The following is a 22,529-nucleotide window of genomic DNA, read 5'->3' as shown; positions in this document are numbered from 1 at the left end:
AATGTTTGTCAGAAAACTAAACCCCTGAAGGGGGGTCTGGGGGCATCCCCCCCAGAAGATTTTTTTGTGTTTTTAACATGTAATCTAAGCATTCTGGTGCATTCTGGCGAAGATAATAAAGGAAAAAGTCAATATTTATTTCAGTTCAGATGAATAGTAAAATTAGCAAGACAACATAACTTGCTAGCAGCCAGATGCTTAATAACTGGACAGAGGATGACAACTAGCTTTTGACCAAATATCTTGCTAAAAAAATAAACTTTTATTTATGAAATTCTGCCCTAAGAACATGTTACACTTGCTAACTACAAACTTAAATTTTTTTATTCAGATTTCAAAAATCTGCTGGGACACGTGCCCATACACATGCATGGGTGGCACGCATGTCACAAGCACACTTGTGCTGTTTTCAAGACCTTTGCTGACCAGAGACCAGTTCTAGTGGCCACAGTCCTACCATTAATTCAGTACTTGAAAATTGCAAACTGATCTCATATCAGTGGATTGGAGTGTTTGTGTGATGAACTTGGCAACTACCTATCAAAAAAAGTTAAGAAAGAAAAAAAATACACATCATCTCTGAACTACGCTACATATCAGGAAAAAAATTGAAATTACAAAAAAAAAAAAAAAAAAAAGTTTTTTTTGTTTTTTGTTTTTTTCCATCCCCCTCGCGCCCCCCCGGTAGAGTGTCCGCGCCCCCCCCGGGGGGGGCGCGCCCCACCGGTTGAGAACCACTGGCTTAGAAAGTCACCGAAAGAGGGAGGGAATTAGAAGTCAAATTAGGAGGAAAAGAAGGGGGAGTCTGTCATGAAACCAGAGGAGAGAAAAGAAGCGTGGAGCCTCACTACGAGAAAAGGAAGCAGAGGGAGGAAAACGTTTTCATTCAGGCTCTCAGTCATTGAGACTTTTTGTTAATCTTTGATCAGAGCGCCACACAAGTCTTTCCTTTCATCACTGAGAGAAGACACATACCTCAAGTGAGTTAATGGATTTTTTTAAATAAATTGTTGACTATGTCGCTTTTATGTGTTAGTAAGTGTGTATTAACTGTAGTGACGTGCGTAAAAGTGGCGGCATGAAGCGGTGGCAGTGGATACACGTGGCGTTAAGTGACAACTTTTACGTTAAAGAGGCAGTGTGTGGCTGTAGTCTGCAGCCTATTAAAGAGGGGACTATAATGTGTGACAGGGGGAGAAAAAAAGACCACAGACCAGAAAGTTTTTCAGAAAGAGAGAGGAGAAAAAACCCAGGATATGGAGTGAGTGGTTGAGCTGAAATTTTCAGAAGCGACTGAAAGTTTTGATATAATGTTATTATTGAGTGTTAAACTCTGTGATGGCATTCATGTGTAGGCTAATAATTAAGACTATAAACACAAAGGCTAGCTCGATTACACACACACACACAACACACACACACACACACACACACACACACACACACACACACACACACACACACACACACACACACACACTGAACTGTCGTTTAAATGTCATTGTTAAACCGGAAACGATGCTCGAAGTAGGCCTAGATACAAATCGAGCTTGCTGCCTTCATGCACACCCATAAAAGTCACATTTTATAGAAACCTTTAATTAATAGGCTACCAACTATACAAATTAGGCTACGTGTTAAGTGAAGAGGTTGTCTTGTTTCTAGGTCTATAGGCCTATCAAAAATGTATAAATTGGGATTAAAGGACATGTCGATAACAAAAGAAATGGTTGATGAATTATTTAAATCGATGGCGATCAATTTTCTGCTCATTCATGATTGATTAAATGTTAATTTATAAATCGGTTGTAGCACATGCCTGTTTCTGCCTCCTTCGCTGTGTCACCTGTGTTTCATGTCGCGAAAAAAAGTGGTTATTCCATTCACCACTTTTTTTCAGGTCGTCAGTGCGTGTTGAGCTCAACAATCGCGACATTTCGGACAGCACGTGAACGGTGCAGCAGACGGCTGGCCGTGCCGGTAACCAGACCCCAGGGCCTGGTGTGAGGTCATGCCCACGCGGAGACAGCTGCTGACCGGCCGGGGTTGCGGTTTTTCTTGGACTCATAGGGGGCTCCTAACAGAGGCTCCTAGGGCGAGTAGTTTATTTTCTTGGAAACTTGTGAGGATAAATAGTTTGCCCTGCGGCCCTTTATGTCCTGCAGAGGTTGATAAACACGGCTGGTCAAGGTCAGAAACATCCCCACAGGGAAAAGAAAGAGCAGGGCTGGATGGGAGCAGAAGGGCTTGAACCAAAGACACGTGATGATTTGAATGTAAAACCTCAAACTTGAAGGATAAAGCAGGATGCTACAAAGTTAAAAAAAAAAAAACTTCAAAACAATGTAACAAAACTGTAAATTGAGCTGTGCTCTGCCTATAAATATCAAAATTCTCCATGGCCTTAAAAGTGATTTGGTCATGGCAACATTGCATCAGTCAGCTGCCAGTGCTCAGGTATTTCAGGAAGTAGCTCCCTTATATGGTGTCGCTCTCAAGCGCAGACTTGACCTGCTGTCCCTCCACACATATACGCACGCGCACACACACACACACACAAACACAAACACAAACACACAAAACACACTTCACAGTGTCATGACAAGGTTTTGCATATGCCTGCAAACCCAAAAAAGACCTTTCCTTTTCATTGTTTTAGCTTGTTTGATAGTCATTACTGTGTTTGGACCTGCCCGCGTCAGAAACATTAGGACACTCCTTATTTTTCTCACAGCCTCTACCTGTTCTCAATAAATAGCTTACACTGTGCAGTTCCCTGGTGACCGCAGCCACAATGGCACAGAATAGGCGGGAAACTGAGAAGAGGAATGTGTGAAATGGATAAGTAGTGGAGGAGGAAGCAGAACATGCCCGATTGTTGTCTTGAACTTGTATGACATGTGTGTCTTAAGTTGCGTTAGTTACATGTGGTCACAAAAAAACTGTACTTGGCTGAAAACCGATACCATCTCTATTCTCCCAGACACTCGCTCTGTGTCGGTAGACCCAGTCGCTCCATCAACACATAAACAAATACTTCATAACTGTTCTGATACTACTTCTGCACTTAAACATGTGTCTGAAAATGTTAAACAGAGTCACAAAGATATCTTAAAGTGTGTGCAGTATATTTTCTTGGTCCTTTACTCAGAAAGTCGGCGTTGGTAGTTAGTTGATGGAAGAAGACACAGTTGAATGCAGATGAGGAGGTCTCAGGAACAATTCTTTTATTTACAACAAAACTCATCCTGCAGTCAAAACGAAGCCAATAAGAATTTAAAGTGTTTGTAGCCAAATAGCTAATAGAGGTACCTACATAAAACCAAAGGCTATGAAAAGTTCCTGAATCCTAAAAGACCCGACTTTTTCCAGAATTGTGGCCGGTTTTAACCGCCACTCTAAGTGAGCTGATTGGTTCTTTAGGACAGTACGCCCTGCTCCTCCTAAAACCTAATTGGTGTACCCTAACTAACTCCACCCTAATAAGTCAGGGGACATCTGGGTTGCCCTCTGGAACCCAGAGGACATCCTGAGTTTAATCATCACCTGGAGGCGATATGTCACGTTGGCCAAGAAGTCTGATTCAGCAACTTTTAAGACAATGCTGATGATGATGATGATGATGATGATGATGATGATGATGATGATGATGATGGCCAGGGTCAATAAACTACTGTTAACTCTTAGCCAGACTGTCTTTGATTAACTCACAAGACAGTCACCTTTGTGTGAAATTTGAATGATCTACAGGTCAGCCTTGAGGGTTTCCTCCTCAAGCAGCTGACATCCCTGACTTTGTCCCCTGCCAGATGAGGTTGACTGTCTTTGTCTCCTCTGTAGCAGTAGACCTTAATATAAAATGTATAGTAACATAATACACTACAGTAATCTTAGAATGTGTCATAACAAAATACACTACATGTGTTTGGTCAGACAGGGGGAACATAGGAATGGACCAATGGTGTTAAGAAAGTTATCAAGTGGTTAATGCCTGACCTAGTAGTGGCAGTTCATATTCATTAAAATAATTAAAAGGCAGGTCCACTTTACTGCACTTTTTTGAATCTTATGACAGCATCTTTGTTTTGCCTTTAGCTTGGACACATCTGCCATTGGTATGCTATCCTTAGCAATTATGTAGAATAAGAAAATGTAACCTGGACATCTAGCTAGAGGTCAGGTGCACAGAAATGTAAGGTCACCTTGGGGCTAATTTGCAGCCTAATTCATTATGATAACACCCATTAGTTACTTGCAGTCCTGATCTGTCATTTATAGACATCCCCTGATTTGCTCTGTCGTTTCTGTGTGCTGAATGGGGTGTCGGTTACAGAGAAATCCCCCCTTTTCAAACTTTCTTTACAGCACAAAGCCAGTTCACTGGGTTATGGATAATCACATTACATGGCCGGATCATGAGCACATACTCAGAGAGACAAAACTGTCCCTTCATTAGATCCTCTGTCCTTCTCCCATACAACACACACACACACACACACACACACACACACACACACACACACACACACACACACACACACACACACACAGGCAGAAGAGATGCCTTCATTAGGAGCGACTGAAAGTGTATCCTAACCCGAGGGCCTGACTCTTTCCATTTCTTTTCTGGTTTGCCGCCAAATGGAAAAGATGTTTAGACTTGGATCATTGTTTCCCACTAAGATGTTTTTTAGCTGTATGTGTGTGTGTGTGTGTGTGTGTGTGTGTGTGTGTGTGTGCGCGCGCGCAATGTTAAGATGGCCATGACTGGATTCCGGTCACAGTCGAAGGTTACATTGACCAGTGACCTGTCCTGTGTGTGTATTTGTCTGTGTGTGTGTGTGTGTGTGTAATTTCTAGGCGGTCATGACTAACCTGACTTTGTTTGTTGGGCCGCATCATCAGCTCCTGTCCTGTTTGTGCGTGTGGATGTTTAAACAAAGGCTTGTGACCCATCAGTCTCTCTGCAAATGGTTTAGTGCTGTCGAAGGATTCGAGGAATCCAAACCGTGCGCTGTGCTTTCGGATGGAAATGTCACCCTCTCTTAAAGGTGTTACCCCCCTATTTCCTCTACAAAAGCTGACAGTAGGAGTGCTCAGCATTGTTCACAATCCTGTTGGTAGCACAGTGGGAAGGTTTTTCAGAGGACAATGCAGTGCTAGGTGTCAGCCGGCACCCAAGTGAGATTTGAAAAACAATGACTGGTCACATGGGCACTGCTGGTTAGGTAAACTGAGGGGAAACATGTTCCGTCTCGAGGGACTCCATCAGGTGTCCTTTTGTAAGAGGTCTATATGGAACTCCTTACCCACAGAGCCCATAAGAAAACATGATATCATTTTATGCATCATTATTTGTGTTTTGTACCGCTTAAAATTGGAGCAAATGTGAAGGTTTTCCTTATTTTCTTCTTCAAGAAAAATAAAAATATTCTCTGGAGTTTTATGTTTTTTGTATAAAGGCTGAGTTAGGGACAGGCAAACCACCTGTGGCCTTCGCACTTTTTCAATTATCCCTTTATTGTGTTATAGTTGTTGCCACTTACTATTTACTCAAAGCCCATGTCAGTCATTTAAATGTTTTTTTCCCCCTCCCTTCACAGAGCAGCAGCGATGGCGCCCTCTCTCATCCAGGCCTACAGGAGGCGCTGGTGGATGGCGGTGACGGCGGTGATAGAGAACCTGCTGTGTTCTGCTGTGCTGCTTGGCTGGGGCTCCCTGCTCATCATGCTGAAAAGGGAAGGCTTCTACTCCCACCTGTGCACAGGTAAACATCAGCAGCTCCAACTGACACCAACGCTTGTTGTCAAAATCACTTTTCGTCCATATACACTGTACATATGATAATATCTCCTAACTATCCGCTTCATGTATGTGCACACTGAAAAAAAATCTGGCGTCAATACACAGCCTTGGCTCTGTAAACTGGTATGTAAACAAAGGCTATGTGAGCACCGTGGCTAGCGGCACGCTTGTTCACAAAGCCTATAGGCATTAACACTGAATTTCTTTTGTGGACTAACAGTACGGAGAGGTAGCGAATCTTGAGGAGAGGTTCACTGATTTTGACAAGAAAGGATTTTGACAACAAGCATTTTCCAGAAACTCTGACTGCACCTTTAACCTAGAGCAGAGCAGGCAAGCGCTTGAATGATGAGGAAGCAAGGCCAATGTGAACAGAAAACAAGGGTCTGACATTGACAATGGTTTCTACCATAGGCCCCTATTTAGACTACTTGTCGCAGTTTGTAAATAGGGGCCTTTTCAAACCAGCTGTAATAACATTTGTTTTTAGATGCACGAGATGGACCATTTTCCGAAAATTTGCTTAATGAGTGATTAGAGAAAACTCTTTATTTTTTTCCCCTCGGTCAACCCTCCACACAGAGAATGAGTCGGTGGTGGTGCATATGAACTCCTCCGGTGGTGGTGGTGAGGAGGAGGAGTGGTTGACTTGTGTGGACCAGGAGGAGATGCTGAACCTGGGCTTCACCATCGGCTCCTTCCTGCTCAGCGCGGCCACCCTGCCCCTGGGCATACTGATGGACAAGTATGGCCCACGCCCCCTTCGCCTGGTGGGAAGGTAAGGATTATATGGTATTAGTCCCAGGCACGTCACATTAGTAAAGGGGGTTGACGTGTTTCAAGTGTCCTTTTTTTTTCTTTAGCGCCAAATTTGTGCCATGCTTGATTTTAAGATACAAATGTGTCATGTGGACATTTGTGTAGGCTACTTCCCGGTACTTCTCATGTCCTCGCCTATTAGTGAGGTTACAGTTAAAGGAACGTAAAGCAGAAAGTTCACATACCCAAAGTGGGAGGAAGGGCATTGTGTGTCAGTCAAGTGTGAATCAACGAATGTAGGTGGGGCGCTAAAGTGTGTGTCTATAGTAAGGGCATTTTTCTTCTTCTTCATTGGGTGTGGACACATTCAAACACAACTGTACCCATTTTTAAACCTGTCAGCAGTATCTTCACAAACATGCAAATGAGCGGTAAAACATTAACAACCGACTACACACACACACACACACACACACTGAAGAATCTTGCCACTAAATGCATCGTAAATCTGACGAGATATATTCTTTCATCGGCATCAACAAGAACATGCTTTGACAGACGCACTCATATCTCTCACACGGGATCGCACTGTGCTTTCCTTTCCATTAATCACACAAATACTCTCGAGTAACGTTCAACAGCCCCCCTCGGTCTGACCTCTGGGTCGCTTTTTCTTTCCCTCCCTCCTGGAGAATTAGAAGTTTATCTGGAGATTAACAGGCTGTTAAACCACTAACTGTTTCAGCCAAAGACTGTGATGGTGTTCTGTGAACCACACTTTAAATGTTATCTATTGATGACAATGTTGTTTAATCAGCGCGGATGCGTCCACATCTGCCGGCTGTACTAAACAGTCTCATTTGCGGCACACTATCACTTTTTAAGGAGGCAGTTGTATGACTCAGACAATTACAACTACAAAGATTCATGAGTCACCTGCAGTGAGTCACTATGTGGTATTTCTCTAGTCAATGGCTCTGTAGGAGATTTTATAATTATTGTCTCATATGTACTAACACTATTGCATATATGCTGAAAAAGAAGATACATATAGTGTTTGCAGGAAATAAAGATGTCCTTGTGTTTTTGTTGCAGTGCCTGTTTTGGTCTGTCCTGTGCCATGATAGCCCTGTCTGCCATTGACCCTCATGGTAAGCGCATATGCTCAAGTACTTACTTAACATCTATACGATGTGATGTAATATGTGAGTGACAGCTTGAAGACAACCCCCTAAGGTCATGAATAACTTCACGAGCACATAGCCTGCTGTTTGTCTGTAAGAACTGAGGATCAGTTCATTTCACCTGTATTATGTAACAAACCGCTCACAGCTATATGACAGGAAGGACCAGGTTTAGAATATTTACTAACATGTGGTTCCATACGTATTTAATAATGCTTTGTATGGTCTTACATCAATATTTCTGTATGACTATGTACATACCTGTTTATCTGGACACAGACAATTTTAGCAGTTTACAACTGGTGTAATTAGATGGGTGTGCAAAGGTGAAGGAAAAAAATTGGCAGAATCAAACCACAAACCACAAGTGATGCTCTCAGCATTCCTCCACGATCTCAACAAATACATCTAGCTGTAAATGCAACAACCTTGACACTGTTTGTAGGGCTCTTATTGCACCAACTCCTACTTGCATTTTATAAAGGCCAAACATATGCTTCAAATGAACCGTTTAGATGTCATGTTTTAAAACACCCTGCTATTTGACAATCAGTTACATCTTCAAGTGTAGTCGCTGAACTCTGAATGAAACTCTGTTTTCGTTGCTTGTGTCTTTTTCTCTCTGCAGTTCTTTCGGCGCTCATTTTCTTGGCTCTCTCCCTGAACGGCTTCGGAGGAATCTGCCTGACTTTCACCTCGCTCACGGTGAGACACACGACCCACATAGTTGTTCTGCTCCTTCAATTAATATGGTGGTTGCTTAATTGCTCAAAACTGATGCGAGTGTAGTTGTTTTCAAACTGTCAGGAAAAGCCAGTGTCTTCCTTACAACAGGAGTGGTATCATGATGTCTTGTTTTGGGTTTCAATGGTCAACTGATCTGCTATCAGTGCACCTAAGGACACGATCACTCGACTCTGTGCCAGCTCTCGTTGCTTTGGTTGGGCGAGGACATGTCAGCCACGTGCTCAGCAGCAACATCCATATTTTGATGGCTATATTGTCTTGTCCGCAACTTCTGACACACAAGAGCTGTTCAGAACAGGTAGATGAAGAAATAAATGAGAAGGAGGGGGGAAAAAAAGAAAAGGGCTGTTTATGAGCTTTGGTCGTCGGGTGTGTCGGAGGCTGCCTTTGCTTTGCATGTGTTGTTGTGTGTGAACCCCTCTTAAAAATCATTGTCAGTATGTGTTAGAGTATATTTAAAGCCGTCTAAGTAGGACAAGGACTCCCAGGACAGAATGTGTTCTCTTGAGCTATTTCATTCTGCAGCATACTGTTAAGTTGCACTATGTAATTTCAGGGGAGGTGGGATTTGTTTACATTTGCAGAGCCTGCAGTTAGTTTACAAAACGTATTTACTGTACATGTCATTCCTAGTACTGAATAATTATATCATAAATCAAAACTAAAGTAGTTTGAGGCACCTGGAACCAACTGTAAGACTATAATATTTTTGTAAACAAAACGGTGGGCCCTGCTGCTGTCAACAACAACAACAACAACAACGGTGAAACAGTAACTTTTCAGGAAGCTTTCTAACTTCAAACAGTGTTCCAGGGATCAAATTTTCCTGTAAGTAAAGTTTGTTTATTCAGTCATGAGAATATTCCTAAGACATTTTGTACTTCTCTGACACACCCAAAGTTACACAGTGCACCTTTAAGTATTACGGATCTTTTTTTTAAAGATACTTTTTGGCATTTTTGCCTTTAATGGATAACTGTAGAATTGACAGGAAATGTTGGGAGGGAACGATTTGCAACAAAAATTGCAAGCTGGGGTCTAACCGGCGACATTGCGATAATGTGGCATGCACTGTAACCACTCGGCTACAAAGAAGCTCCTGTAGGCCCATTTAAAACTCATATTCTAGGAAAGCACTCCTACTGTAGGTTTGTGTTCCTGGAAAAGATGAGCAGAGAGGGGTCTTTGGTAGCTGAGAGCTCACAGCTGGGTCGGAGCCTCTATTTGTGTCAGCTGAGGAAACAAGTGTGTGTTGTGACTGGGAGCCGTGTTTGCTTACGCTGGCGTCAGGGCATGTGTATTTGCGTGTGATGTGTCAGCTGGTACCAGCATTATCGAGTGTGTTTTTATTGATGCCGCGGCCCCCAGTGTCCTGTGGCAAGTATTTGCGTTGTGTGCTGTGCGTTGGTACAGCGTGTGCGTGTGTGTCAACAGTGTTTCCTGTCCCAAGTCGCACATGACATTTCACAGATGGAAACTCTCCCATTTATTTCTGGGGCCAATAGCTGCCTCCGCTTGGCCACACACCCTCCCCTGGAAAGCTCGGCCCACTCACCTCTGTTTCAACAGTCAAGGCCACGTTTTATCTCGTCTCTCTTTTCTTCCCTCTCGCTTCTTTCCCTTTGTTCTTGTCATCCTAGCTCTCCCCTGTTTCTGTCCTCTGCCCAGCAGTCAGCAGAATATCATTGCGGAGCGTCCTCAACTCTGCATGACTGTGCACACGTGTGGATGTACAAATGTGTGCACATGGTTATGTACACACAGGGTGAAGAACATGAAACAGATGTTTAGATAATGAAGGTCCAAGCTGAACCGATCCTCTGATCTCTCCCACTGTATGCTGCCTGTAGCTCGGCTCTAGCAGTCTGCGCCTTCACAGTCAACTGTGCAATGTGACCAAACAGCTGACACGGGTTTATCGGAAGGAAAACATAGATTTTTCAATATTAAAATGTCTTCCACACAAGGGATGTGAGGTCAATCCGGGTCAAGGTGATTGTTTACACATAGGGTTAAAGGACAGGAAGCAATAAAAGATATCAAACTCACTCTGTACCACCAAAAACTCTAATTCTGGTAGCAATCCCAGATGGGCCAATAGAGAACAACAATGTTGGAATTTGGGGAAAAAGTTTATGAAATAGTGCACAAGACCTCTACAATATTTCCATTGTAGAGACCATTTTTAGATTAATCATTGGTTGACTGGCCATCAGGGGAAATTAACCAGCAACCGTTTTTATGACCCATGAAATGTTTAATTTTTTAAAGCAAAAAATGCCAAATATTTGATTTTCATGTCTCCAAATTGAGATTTTTCTGATTTCCCTTGTCTGACATCATGGCACATTGAAGATATTTGTGTTTTGGACTTTTGGTCTGACAAAACCAGGCATGAGATGGCGTCACCGTGAGCTAAAGGAAACTGTGACGAAAGCTTTTCAGTGTAAAGCTCATGGGGAAACAGAGGGTGGGCAATGGCATCTTAAGGGGTTTAGTTAATTATAGTGGCGAAACACTAGGTCATTTGGTTTATAGATACTGACTCATACATTTCAGTCAGTGCTCTCTCCACAAAGATACAACTTGTTGAAGTTCTTCCACAGTGGAATAATGTTGGACAAGAGGCACACACAAACGACACTGAGTTAATGTTGAAATAAGGAGGAATGAAACCATCACATGTGATTCAAGCTGCTTTATTTGCATTCCCTGGAAAGATATGTTCACGAGGGACAGTGTTAACATGCAGTGTTAACATGACATGCAGAGTCAGCCTGAGTCACACACACACACACACACACACACACACACACACACACACACACACACACACTGAAGAATCCTGGCACTAAAATATTGATTATTATTTTATCATCAACATCAACAAGAACATGTCCTGCTTTAACAGACGAGCTCATATCTCTCACAAGGGATGGCTCTGTGCTTTCTATTCCATTAATCACACAAATACTTGAGTACGTGGAACACCCCCCCCCCCTCTTCTCTTTGTCCCTGTCTGACCTCTGTGTCGTTTCTTTCTTTCCCTCCCTCCTTCGTGCTCCAATGACTGGGGTGTACCAGCTCCGACTGACCGCCACAGTGTTGTTGTTGTGTTTGAGTGAGTGACGACAGAGCACAAGGACCCTGAGACATACGCACACATGCACCCTTGATATAAACCATGTGCTTGGCAGTAATAGCTGAAAATGGATTATAAAACAACTGAACATCTGTGTTCTTCCCAGTTATTGAATAAGGAAAGAACACGTGTTCTTTTTTTGAGTCAGTTAGCCAAAGCGGGGGACATGATGCCTGATAGAGAGGGCCTGTCATATCACTTGATACAATTACATGTGGCAATCTATGATAAATTGATAAATAATAGTCTGTGTGTCACACAGCACAGTTCAGAGTAATTTAATGTAACAAAATGACATTTCTGAAGACGGCTCAAACTGCCCTTCTTGAATTCTTGTAAATGTGCAGCGTGTGCCTGTTCTATTACATTGAGGACATCCTCTGATAAATGTCCTTTTTGTTGCTGTTTTTGAATAGTTTGACACAAACTGACTGACACAGCACAGTGTGAACACAATAAATACCTGGTGTGTACGTGCGTGTGTGCATGGATGAATAGAACATACATGTATTACAAACAATGAAAGAAAGTCAAAAATATAACAGTCAAAAATACAACACAATATGAAATCTATGATTTTGCAAAGGGAAATTAAAAATATTTTTCATTAGATGATTTTTATGATTAGAACCTGTGAAGCAGACTAGATTGATTTTCCATTCAACTGTAACATTGTTAAGTTTGCTTTTCCAAAGAAAAAAATCTTTGGAAAACGTCCAAATCTTTCAACATAACGTTTTTTCTTAATTATCCTCATTATACCTGTATGAACACACCCTTGTAGAAGATCATATGAAGGCATTGAGGTGATTCACGCCTTCAAATTCTTTTCTGCGTCAGAATGGCACGTCACCAAGCATTGATGGGGTATGTTAACAGTTTACCCTATGTCATTAACCTGTGTCCATTGGCAGGAATAGAGATGGTCTGTTTGCTTTGACTGTTATGGGCGTGGGATTGCCCTTCACCATCAGTGGCTGCATCCAGGGGGCCTGTCTAACATGTGAGAACACGCCCTCCGTTAAAACGTGCTTTTGACAGTTATGAGTGCTGTCAGTCTTTCACGGGTTGACGTCGGTCTCAGCTACAGAGGGAGAGAGACAGAGACAGAGAGAGAGAGAGAGAATTGGAGAGAGATAGATAGAGACTGAGTTTATTTTAGATCTACTCAACAAAGAGAGGCCTCTGCGGGGGGAATTGGGGATGACTCTTAGACAGATGCTTTAGGTCAAAATACTAATAAAACCTCAAAAGAGAGAGTCACACAGCGTGGTTAGAAGGCCATCACAGAGGGCAGGCCTGACCACCCTCTTGACATTACACTTCTTCTCTTTGTTATATAAGTGAAGTGCAGCTGTGCCAAAGCTGTGAGGGAAGTCAGCTTTTTGAACCAATCCGCGAACACTAAGAAAGGGCGGCGAAGAAGCTGTTGCTAATCAGCTGTGGTTTAGTGTTTCCCGCTGTGACCTCCACAGAGAGAGGGGCCGCAGCTGTGGCACACCGCTGTGGGGAGATCAGTCAACCACCCCACTTTCTTTTTCTACCTTTCTTTTTCTTTCATTTACATCCCATTTGCTTTCAGATTCAGATGCCTCTCACCTTGGTTATTCCTCCCCTGTTACATTTATTCCACCTCCTCCTCCCTGCCGTGTTTGACCGCTCTTCTATAGCTGTGTCCAACTTTCACTGCTCATTAAGCGATATTAAACTAATTGGCCCCACTCTCCCTGGCACTTTACTTTGAGGTCGGTGCCAAAGTCTTACAATAGCCAAGTGAGTGAGCACAGCAGGAATGGGGGCCTGAACCCAATGGTCCCGACAAGTTACCCGGCCGAAAGCTACGTTTGTCTGTGACTTTCTGACACGAGCTGAGCCTGGTGGGCCCCCGTACGTTCACGTGGTTCTGTCCACGTCTCCCCTGTGCAGGACATGTGCTGCGTGCAAGGGCCCTGTGGGAAAAAATCTATTGTATGAGAACTGCCAGAACCAAGCTATGGGAATCCCGCCTGCTGGCACACACACACACGCACATGGGAGAACGCACACAGACACACATACACGCGCACACACACACACACACACACACACACACACACACACACACATACACACACAAACATATACACATATACGCACACACACGTTTCACATGTTCAAACACTCACTTACACAAATCTTGCTCGCACATTACTGAAAGGAAACATCAGTTGGCTAACATTTGACATAGCTTGAGTATCTTGCTTTAACGTATCATAAAAGAGATATGCAAACTCCCCTGTGGATTCAGAGGGCCTTCTCACCTTTATACCACAAATCTCTGCAGACAGATCCCAGGGGGCCACAGATTCTTAGAAGCACTAAATGAGGACGGGTGTTCTCTGAGACTCACTCAGACACTTGGGCCTCTCCCTCGAACATCCTTATGAAAGCTTACTTATTTTTGTATTTCCGTGATTACCTGCTAACCTCTTTGATGTGTCAGTTCCTCAAGTGACCCCTTTGCAACACACACACACATAGAGGTGCAAACACAAACACATACAGTACATACCTATCACAGGAAAGCACACATGTAACTTCCTATCTTCGCCTTCCATATTTACGCCTCGGCTCTAAGAATGTCCTTATGGGGTTAGAAATTCCTGGAAACAATTTTCTTGGAAGTTGTTTCCGTTGTTTCTGAACCACCAAGAATTAAATGTGTCAAATCTGTTAAAGAGTGCCACTGCATCCTTTTACGTAAAGCATGATATGACATTTTAAAAGCTTCTGAATAGTCATTTGAGTCAAAAACACAAGTCCTATGGTAATCAAAAACAGATAATAGCCGAATGAAAATATAAACTATACTTAAAGTGCATATAATCAATATTATATATTAGCAATGTCTCAAATGATTACTCCTATGTGAGAGGGCTCTCTTTAAGTAACACATCCACGGATAAATATTACTTTACTCTGCAGCTCCCATCGGCTTTGAAGCCTCTTTCATTTATTTAGGTGACCACAAACAGCATTGGCTCTATCAACGTCATAATGTGAGAATATGTAAATTTTTTTCAGACTCTTGTGCTGCCCCCAAACACTGTAAGCAATGTTTGTAGATTAGTAATCAATCACTCTGCATCGTGTGTATATATTCTCTATGAATCATCAGCATTTGGTGTCCTGGTGGCATAGTACAGTAGTTGAGATGCCTTACCCTACCATAGCACTGCATTACCACATTTTCTGTTTGTATCTTCGCTGTCAGTCATTTATATATAATAAATACATTTCTGAATCGATTGGTTTATTAATCGCTAGAAGTTTTAACACACAAGTGCCAATGCATCTGTCAGCCTGAGTGAGATCGCTGGTCTGGCGTGGAAAGGCTTACGCCACGCTCTCAGTGTTGAGGGAGAATAGTAAGCTTGTCATGCAGCACACCTAAAATCCCACCCATGTGATTTGATAATCACGATTGACCCATTTGAAACTCTAATCAAAGGTTGTGGTTGCACAATAGGTCATTGTTTTGTTAAGCTAAGCTTCTTACTACTGTAAATAGGTCGACAGAATATATGATGTGTTAGTGCCATGGTTAATGCCTGGTGCCTGCCACCTTGTCCCGTTTACCATGTGTCATGCGTGCCCCCGATGCTGAGTTCGCCGAGCCCTCTGAAGTTCAGGGAGAGCTGGCTATAGATTGACAAATCCTAAATCAAAAGAATGCCAAATGGCAAGAATAAAGGCGTTGGATATACTGTATGTCTGAGTGTAGCTTAGTCTGTGTTTGAACTGTGCTGTCAGGACCCAAATTGGGTCATGACTTTGTTTCTTGTTTCTTCAGGACGTGGAAACTAATATTTTTTTAATGAGTCTGCTCTGTGGGGACAGGGAAGTGTTACTGGGTGCAAACTGATAGGCAGCTTCAGTTCACAGTCACAGTCTGGATGTAGAGGAACTTTACCGGTCTGCTCACATGTAGTGCTGGTCTGCCCTCTGCTGGTCAAAATAACACACTGCACCTCGATAAAACTGACATTTTTGGACTTGTGGAAGCCCATACAGACAGGTCACAGACAGGCTCAATGTACTTCATTCTGCTGATGTCTAGAAGAGCATGTTTGAGTGGTGTCTGTTTGTATAATTGGTTTCTTATGTCTTTTCTCCTTTGTCCCTGCAGCTCCCCAACATGTTTGGTGCTTTCAGCTCCACCATCATGTCCCTGATGATTGGCTCCTACGCCTCCTCTGCTGTCACCTTCCCCGGAGTCAAGGTACATCTTTCATTCGTGTAATTCTTCACTAAATATACAGCTATAGTCGGGATACACAATATATTTTATGGGTCAAATCAGAGAGCATGATTGTATTTCTTAGGCAAATATCACATAATCTTTTGATGAACAAGAGGTTTTATGCTGTACGTTATGGTCTTGTGTTAACATCCCAGAAGGGTTGTGGTCAAGTTTTAACATCAAGTGGTTTTCATTGCAGCCACACGTGGGGTGTACTACGTAATGATATTGACGGGTAAGGGAGGTATGTTGAGCCTAAAGCCAGAGTCTCAAAGGTAACTCTGATTTACCATGGTAACTTTTAGGTTATGGTAAGAGTTTAGGATTGAAATCGGCTTAAAAAGTGCAATGCTTTTATTAATCAACTCCTTTTCTGAGTAATACATTGTCAACTGAGGGAACACGTTATGTCTCATAACTTCTGTATGTTAATGAACTGAAGGAAACCTTTTAAAGGTTTAGTAGAATACTTCACATACCATCACAGGAGCCTCAGGGGAACATGAGGGCGATGTCGTTAATTAAAATTATTTCACAGCTACAATGTAAACGTCAAACTAGTTAGGAATGATTTTTGTTAGATGTCACATACGGGTATTGCTGCAGGTAAACTAAAGCTGCTGCACAGTAGAATTGACATTCTTGCACAGACCTTGAAATTAATTGGTCTATTGGTATTTATAGGAGATACTATTTAATTTATATAATGTATTCTCGTTAAGTTGGCTACACACTCAGAGTGCCTTGAAAGGTCAAATAAATATATTGATTTATCAATTCTCTGAAAGCAATCTCATCTCGATTTTTGAAACAACAGTTTTGCCAATTGTTTTTTATATTCTTCATAGCTGACAACCTGTTCCTCTTGAATGATGTGAGCTAAGCAGTATGGGATCAGTCCATTTTGAAAAATACTCAAATGACGCATCATATTGCCTCTTTTCATTTGAACGAGAGCCCAGAACAAGTTGTGCTCCAAATCGCTTTGCATTCAAGCATTAAACTTTACAGGTGCACTCTCAAATATATGCATTTGTGTCTGCTGGCCGCATACACAGGCGAATATTTGCTAACATGTTCACAATAATGACTACCTCAATCAATACATTAGTATTCTGATTCTACTGTTGCCCCATGTGGTGAATAAAAAAAGAAAAAAGAATGAATGCAAGTGCTAAACATTTTAATCAAACCCCTTCCTCCCCCCTCTCTCTCTCTCTTCCTCCTAGCTGATCTACGATGCAGGCGTTTCCTTCCAGGTGATCTTGTGGACATGGACGGGTGTTGCCGGGTGTGTCTTTTTCAACTGTTTCTTCAACTGGCCCGCAGAAGGCTTCCCAACACCAGACGAGGTGGACTACAGGTCAGTGTCGCCGCACCGTCTAATGCACTTTTCTATTTTCTCAAGTAGAGTCCCAAAATTGTTGTGGAAATCAGACTTACTTCACTGCAACTTCAATGCTTGAGTGTGTATGTGTTTGTATAAAATAGTACGATCCTTACGCTGAAAGAAGACCAGAAGGGTGTTGGAGAGAGGCTGAGCCATACAAATGGAGACGTCCGACTCCCCACAGAGAAACTTCCTAATGGAACTGATGCTGGCCCTAGTAAGTCAAGACACACACACACACACACACACACACAGGCCAGCGTCTCCCTTTATTGTTGACTTGTGTCCTGGATGACTCATCATCACAGACTGCATAAGTCAACCGGATGGTAATTGAACTAATTCAAACAAAAAGTGATTATTTCTTCTCAAAGTGTTTTCTTAGATAGTTTTAGGAGCCTTAAAAACACATGAAGTCCTATAACCTTTGTGGGTTTGGGAACCACTGATTTATATCATATGCCATATGACCTGTAATGAAAAGCCTACTGACTGAATGTCCCACAGCTGTTACAGGTAAACTCTGATAAGAAATCCTAACCACCTTTCCCAAACTCCTCTTATATATGTGTATATAAAAAGTACATAAATGCCCTTGTGTTTCTCCACCTCCTCTCAGATACTGTTCCCTTCCGTCGCTCCGTGTTCTCACCTATCTTCCTGTGGAGTCTGATTACAATGGGGATGTCCCAGTTGAGGATAATCTTCTACATGGGAGCGATGAACAAGATGCTGGAGTTTATGGTCACAAAAGGCGCAGACCATCGTGAGTGTTGAACCCTCAACCACATTCCCCTGCAACAATTACTAATTATATATATATATATATATAGTATATAAATTGTGTATCGTACACAATCAAAAAAGAGTCACTGACGGAGTGGGTCTTTTGTTTTTTTTGTATTTCAGCATCAGAGGAGCTGGTGAACGAGGCGGCAGATAAAGGTGAGTAGTGTAATAATACCTGGGCCTCATATTATTTATGCTTTACATATCTTGTCTGGTGTTTTGTTTTCTTTCCTATTCATTTGATTGAACTTGTTCTCCCTTCAGTGAGTTTCTACTCGTCTATCTTTGGCACACTGCAGCTGTTGTGTCTGCTCACGTGTCCTCTGATTGGATACATCATGGATTGGAGGATGAAGGAGTGCGTTGACGAGAAGGCCGGCCCCCTGACCGCAGAGCAGAGGTAGGTGGAGTTATATGAGAAAGTTGAAAAAAATATTGATGAAATAGATCCAAATCATAAAAAAAACTTGTTCTCTAAATTCCTAGTTTTGCCTTGAATAAAGGTATGACACACACAAATGTGTGCTTTACATGGTGGCATTATAATGAGTGTAGTCCAGCAGCGTACCATTGACCATTAAAATACCTGTGTGTGTATGTGTGTGTGTGCCCCATCAGACAGACAGACGGACCCACGAGAGACCGCAAGATCCAGAAATTGACCAACGCCATGAGAGCCTTCATTCTCACCAACCTGCTGTTGTTCATTTTTGGAGTCTGCTGTCTTATAGACAACATGCCTCTACAGGTAGCGCACACGCACACACACACGTTAAGGCGAGAAAAATTAAGCAAGAAAAATATTAACACACACATACACACTCTCCAGACCCTAGACATTGACAATTGATTGATTGTGTTTCTTCTTTACTCTTCTCCTTGTCTCAGATCTTAACGTTCATCCTCCACACAATGGTCCGAGGCTTCATCCACTCCTGCTGCGGAGGCCTTTATGCTGCTGTGTGAGTGCTGTGCTGCACATTTTACATTGATTCACATCTTAGAGGAAAAATGTCTGTGGTCATCACACAAGAGTGTACGCGTCACCACAGCAAATAAATGTGCACACTATTGGTTACAACCTGTATGTCTCCCATCAGCTACCCGTCCAACCACTTCGGCACCCTGACAGGCCTTCAGTCCATGATCAGCGCTTTGTTCGCTCTGCTGCAGCAGCCACTCTTCATCGCCATGGTCGGACATTTGAAAGCAGACCCCTACTGGGTGAGGACAGACACTTATCTCCAACTCTGAGTTACCTTTGTGTCTGAATTCATGAGGGGCAAAATGAGACATTTTGAAGTGCAAAGAAAGAGTTAGCCAACAAATAAATAACACTCAGTAGCAAAGTGACTATAGTGCAAATAATAATTTTATTTGATTTACATTTTACCTGATTTCTCCTGTAGCAACACATATATCTTTTTAGTGAAATGACTTAACTATTGGAAGGCATTGACATAAAATGTGGCACAAACATTCAAATCGAATCGAATCAGTTTTATTTACCATCGCAAATAGCCATTTGGCTCAGTAGGCTTCACAGTCCATACACAGTACACTCACACCCATTCATGTCCTTCTCAGCGATGAATTGCAAATGTTTTGGTGATCCTCATGCCATTCATCTAGCGCCATCGTCAGGTCAAATCGGTTTTATGCTTTGGATTCTAACAAAACAACATGAACAACATAGGGTATATACGAGGTAGTCTGTATGTGACATCGCCTTCACTGACAGGGATTAACGACATGGCCGTGACTGTAACTTTTCACCTCTGTCGTCCCACTGTCCCTCAGATCAACCTGAGCCTGCTGATCCTCTCGTTGGGTGGCTTCCTGTTGCCAGGTTACCTGTTCTACCACCGCCATCAGCTGGTGAAGCAAAAAGAGGCCAGAGACAAGCGGGCCTCCGAGCAGGAGATGCACTCGCTCAACCACACCGAGACCAACGGTTGCAAACCTCACACCAACGGCCATGCTGCCGTGGAAGCCTAGAAGATTGTGGGAACCGTAAGATTTTATTTTTGTACGTGCCTTCAAAATGAGTACCAGCAATATACTTATCTATATATGCGTATATTGTTTTTGATATTTCCTGTGTATATTTTTTTTGGTCATTGCTGGTTCACATTTTGCTCACCATCATCCACATCACAGAGCAAATATAATCCCCTGTGTTTTGCTGTGACTCAGAGTCAGTCTTTTGGGTCCATTGTGATTTAAGGGGAGATGAAGTGTCGTTATCATTTGTTGCAGTTTTATTTATTTGGGTTTGAGTCAAAGAGCCAAATAAGTGTGATTTAAAGCCATGGATTTTCACTCAAAAGCACACGCTAAGATACAGGTACATGCACCATCCTGGTGTGGTCTGGTATGGTCAGACCGCGGGTATCACAGTTACTTGAAATACTATAAAGTAGATTTCAAAGACGCCTGATAATCGTCACAATCCTTGCTTACACCAAAGAACAGCTTAAAGATATGAGGAAAGTTATACTTTATACTTACTTACTTCTACAGTATTGTTTTAAAAGTGTGCTTGTTGAAGCAAACTTTGAATACACAGTGCTGTTTCTACTGCAATCCCCTCCTCAGTGAAAGCTATAAATATATCTGAAGTATACTTTTAAAAGTATACTCACATGTCAATGAAATTGTAAATCATCTGATACGCATGAAGTAAATCTTTTCGGTCTAGTAATCACATGGACACACATGTACAGGCACAGATAGGCTGGTTGTAGTCGAGACACCATATCTACCTCCTGTGTCCTTTTTTTGTACTGTCTCTCTGCAACCGACTCCTATTTCTGTCCATTAGTAAAAATAAATATTTACATATATTATTTTTTTCAAATACAATCAGTACAGAGTTTCTCATTGTGTATTCACATTGTCAGACCCTTGCATTTCTGGAATTGTTGATACATAGGGAAAAAAATTCATGAGGAAAGATATGACTGATATTTGTTTTTAAACATGTGACACAATGTGTGTCAACGTTACGAAACTCTTTGTACTGATTTATGCACAGTAATGAACTAGTGTGTGTGTAAAATATGTATTGAAGTGTATTTTTTATGATCTAGCTGCATTAAAAAGGGAAGCGTTTTTTTCAGTATCTGCAAATATCATTTTGTAGTGTGCTAATTATAAATGAAACCCAGATGATTAACTGTATTCTTCTTTTGCATTTTGACCTCCCGTCCTTCCCAATTTTTTTGAAGAAACAATCAAAATTGTCTTTTATTTCTTATTTTTTCTGTAAATACAAATGTCTTTATTACATATTCTGCTTGCTTAACTACACATGGGTTTGTATAGTATATTATGTCATTTTGACTGTTGGCTGAGGTGAAACTGGCCTTGGTTTTTAATGGGATTTTTACCTCTACAAAGTTTCAGCCAGCTGCAGATCAAAACATGAAAGTGCACTCTTTCAGAGCACAGTTTTGTTCTGCACCCAGCATCAGTATCATGTAGATTTATGGAATCAGTTGTGGAACTTTAATTTTGTTTTGACTCAATCCATGTAAGTGTCAATACAGCTTTAGTAGATTTTTCTTCTCTGTGTTCAGCTTTAAAATAGCCTATGTTTTATTTCAAGTATGTGCCTTTTGCGGCTTTTTGCAATAGATATATGTATGAATAATGCCTCTTGCCAAATGTCTTTCTCTGTAAACCAAAGCCATGCATAGGGACTGTGAGCTAGACGATAGCGGAGCACTTTTCCTCAGGAGCAACATAACAGGAATGCCGTACAACACAGTGCATTAGTCCTTCAGCAAACTGTAGTTTGGTGATATTGTTTGGTTTTTGTTGAGTTAGTCACGGGTGTTATATTCAGCTTGGTCACTTTAGAGGCTGTCCTACTTTGTGTCGTTGTGTATAAAGTGCATTTCAATCAGTGTCTGTGAGGTCTTCCTTACTTTCTTCTTGCCTCTGTCAAATATGTTGTAATGTTTGAAACCAATGTACCAGAGATTTCAGACAATGATCTGAATTCTGTAAGGTGCCTTTTAAGTCCCTAATAAAATAAGTGGCTGTCAGACCTAAGTTATCAAAGCTGACAAATGTGGCGTTCAAGTTAATGTGACTCCCTTGTGCCTTTGTAATTGGGTTTTTAAGTAGATGCTGCCTGATTTGTTGCTGTATTAAGTTGAATCAACACCTCTGACAGCATCTTAACAAGACATACATGTCATTGTATCTGTATTTTAAGACTATCATCTACAGTTGCTAATCGTATCATGTCTCTTTACACTTGGGGTTGCAGTGTTGGTATGTCTTGCAAAACGTGTGCCCTCTCTCCTGCCTACAATCAATATATCCATATTGTGCATTTGTTAAATAAATTTGTGAATGTGAACATATTGTCTAAATTGTATCTTTTTGCCATTTTATTTAAATGAGTTTCACAGCTATAAA

At 41.8% G+C, this 22,529-nt stretch overlaps 1 protein-coding gene across 1 annotated transcript; it reads left to right on the top strand.

Moving 5' to 3' along the window:
- Nucleotides 1-851: 851 nt before the first annotated feature.
- Nucleotides 852-22,436, top strand: slc43a1a (solute carrier family 43 member 1a). The gene is made up of 15 exons (XM_080035898.1): nucleotides 852-980; nucleotides 5,604-5,767; nucleotides 6,388-6,583; nucleotides 7,660-7,715; nucleotides 8,377-8,453; nucleotides 15,806-15,898; nucleotides 17,149-17,282; nucleotides 17,411-17,526; nucleotides 17,929-18,075; nucleotides 18,219-18,254; nucleotides 18,363-18,498; nucleotides 18,717-18,846; nucleotides 18,987-19,060; nucleotides 19,199-19,322; nucleotides 19,899-22,436. The coding sequence occupies exons 2-15, from the start codon at nucleotides 5,614-5,616 to the stop codon at nucleotides 20,094-20,096; spliced, it is 1,671 nt and encodes a 556-aa protein (XP_079892024.1). The 5' UTR covers nucleotides 852-980; nucleotides 5,604-5,613; the 3' UTR covers nucleotides 20,097-22,436.
- Nucleotides 22,437-22,529: the final 93 nt, after the last annotated feature.

Source organism: Ammodytes marinus (assembly GCF_949987685.1).
Source record: "Ammodytes marinus genome assembly, chromosome: 10".
NCBI lineage: Eukaryota > Metazoa > Chordata > Actinopteri > Uranoscopiformes > Ammodytidae > Ammodytes > Ammodytes marinus.
The sequence above is the reverse complement of the archived record's forward strand: the minus strand, read 5'-3'. Positions and strand labels throughout refer to the sequence as shown.

Excerpts from the sequence above, each read along its gene's own strand:
- slc43a1a (XM_080035898.1), top strand. The coding sequence starts at position 5,614 with ATGGCGCCCTCTCTCATCCAGGCCTACAGGAGGCGCTGGTGGATGGCG. Across the intron at positions 18,076-18,218 it reads CACAAAAGGCGCAGACCATC|CATCAGAGGAGCTGGTGAAC; the intron begins GTGAGTGTTGAA and ends TTTGTATTTCAG. Across the intron at positions 18,847-18,986 it reads TAGACAACATGCCTCTACAG|ATCTTAACGTTCATCCTCCA; the intron begins GTAGCGCACACG and ends TCCTTGTCTCAG.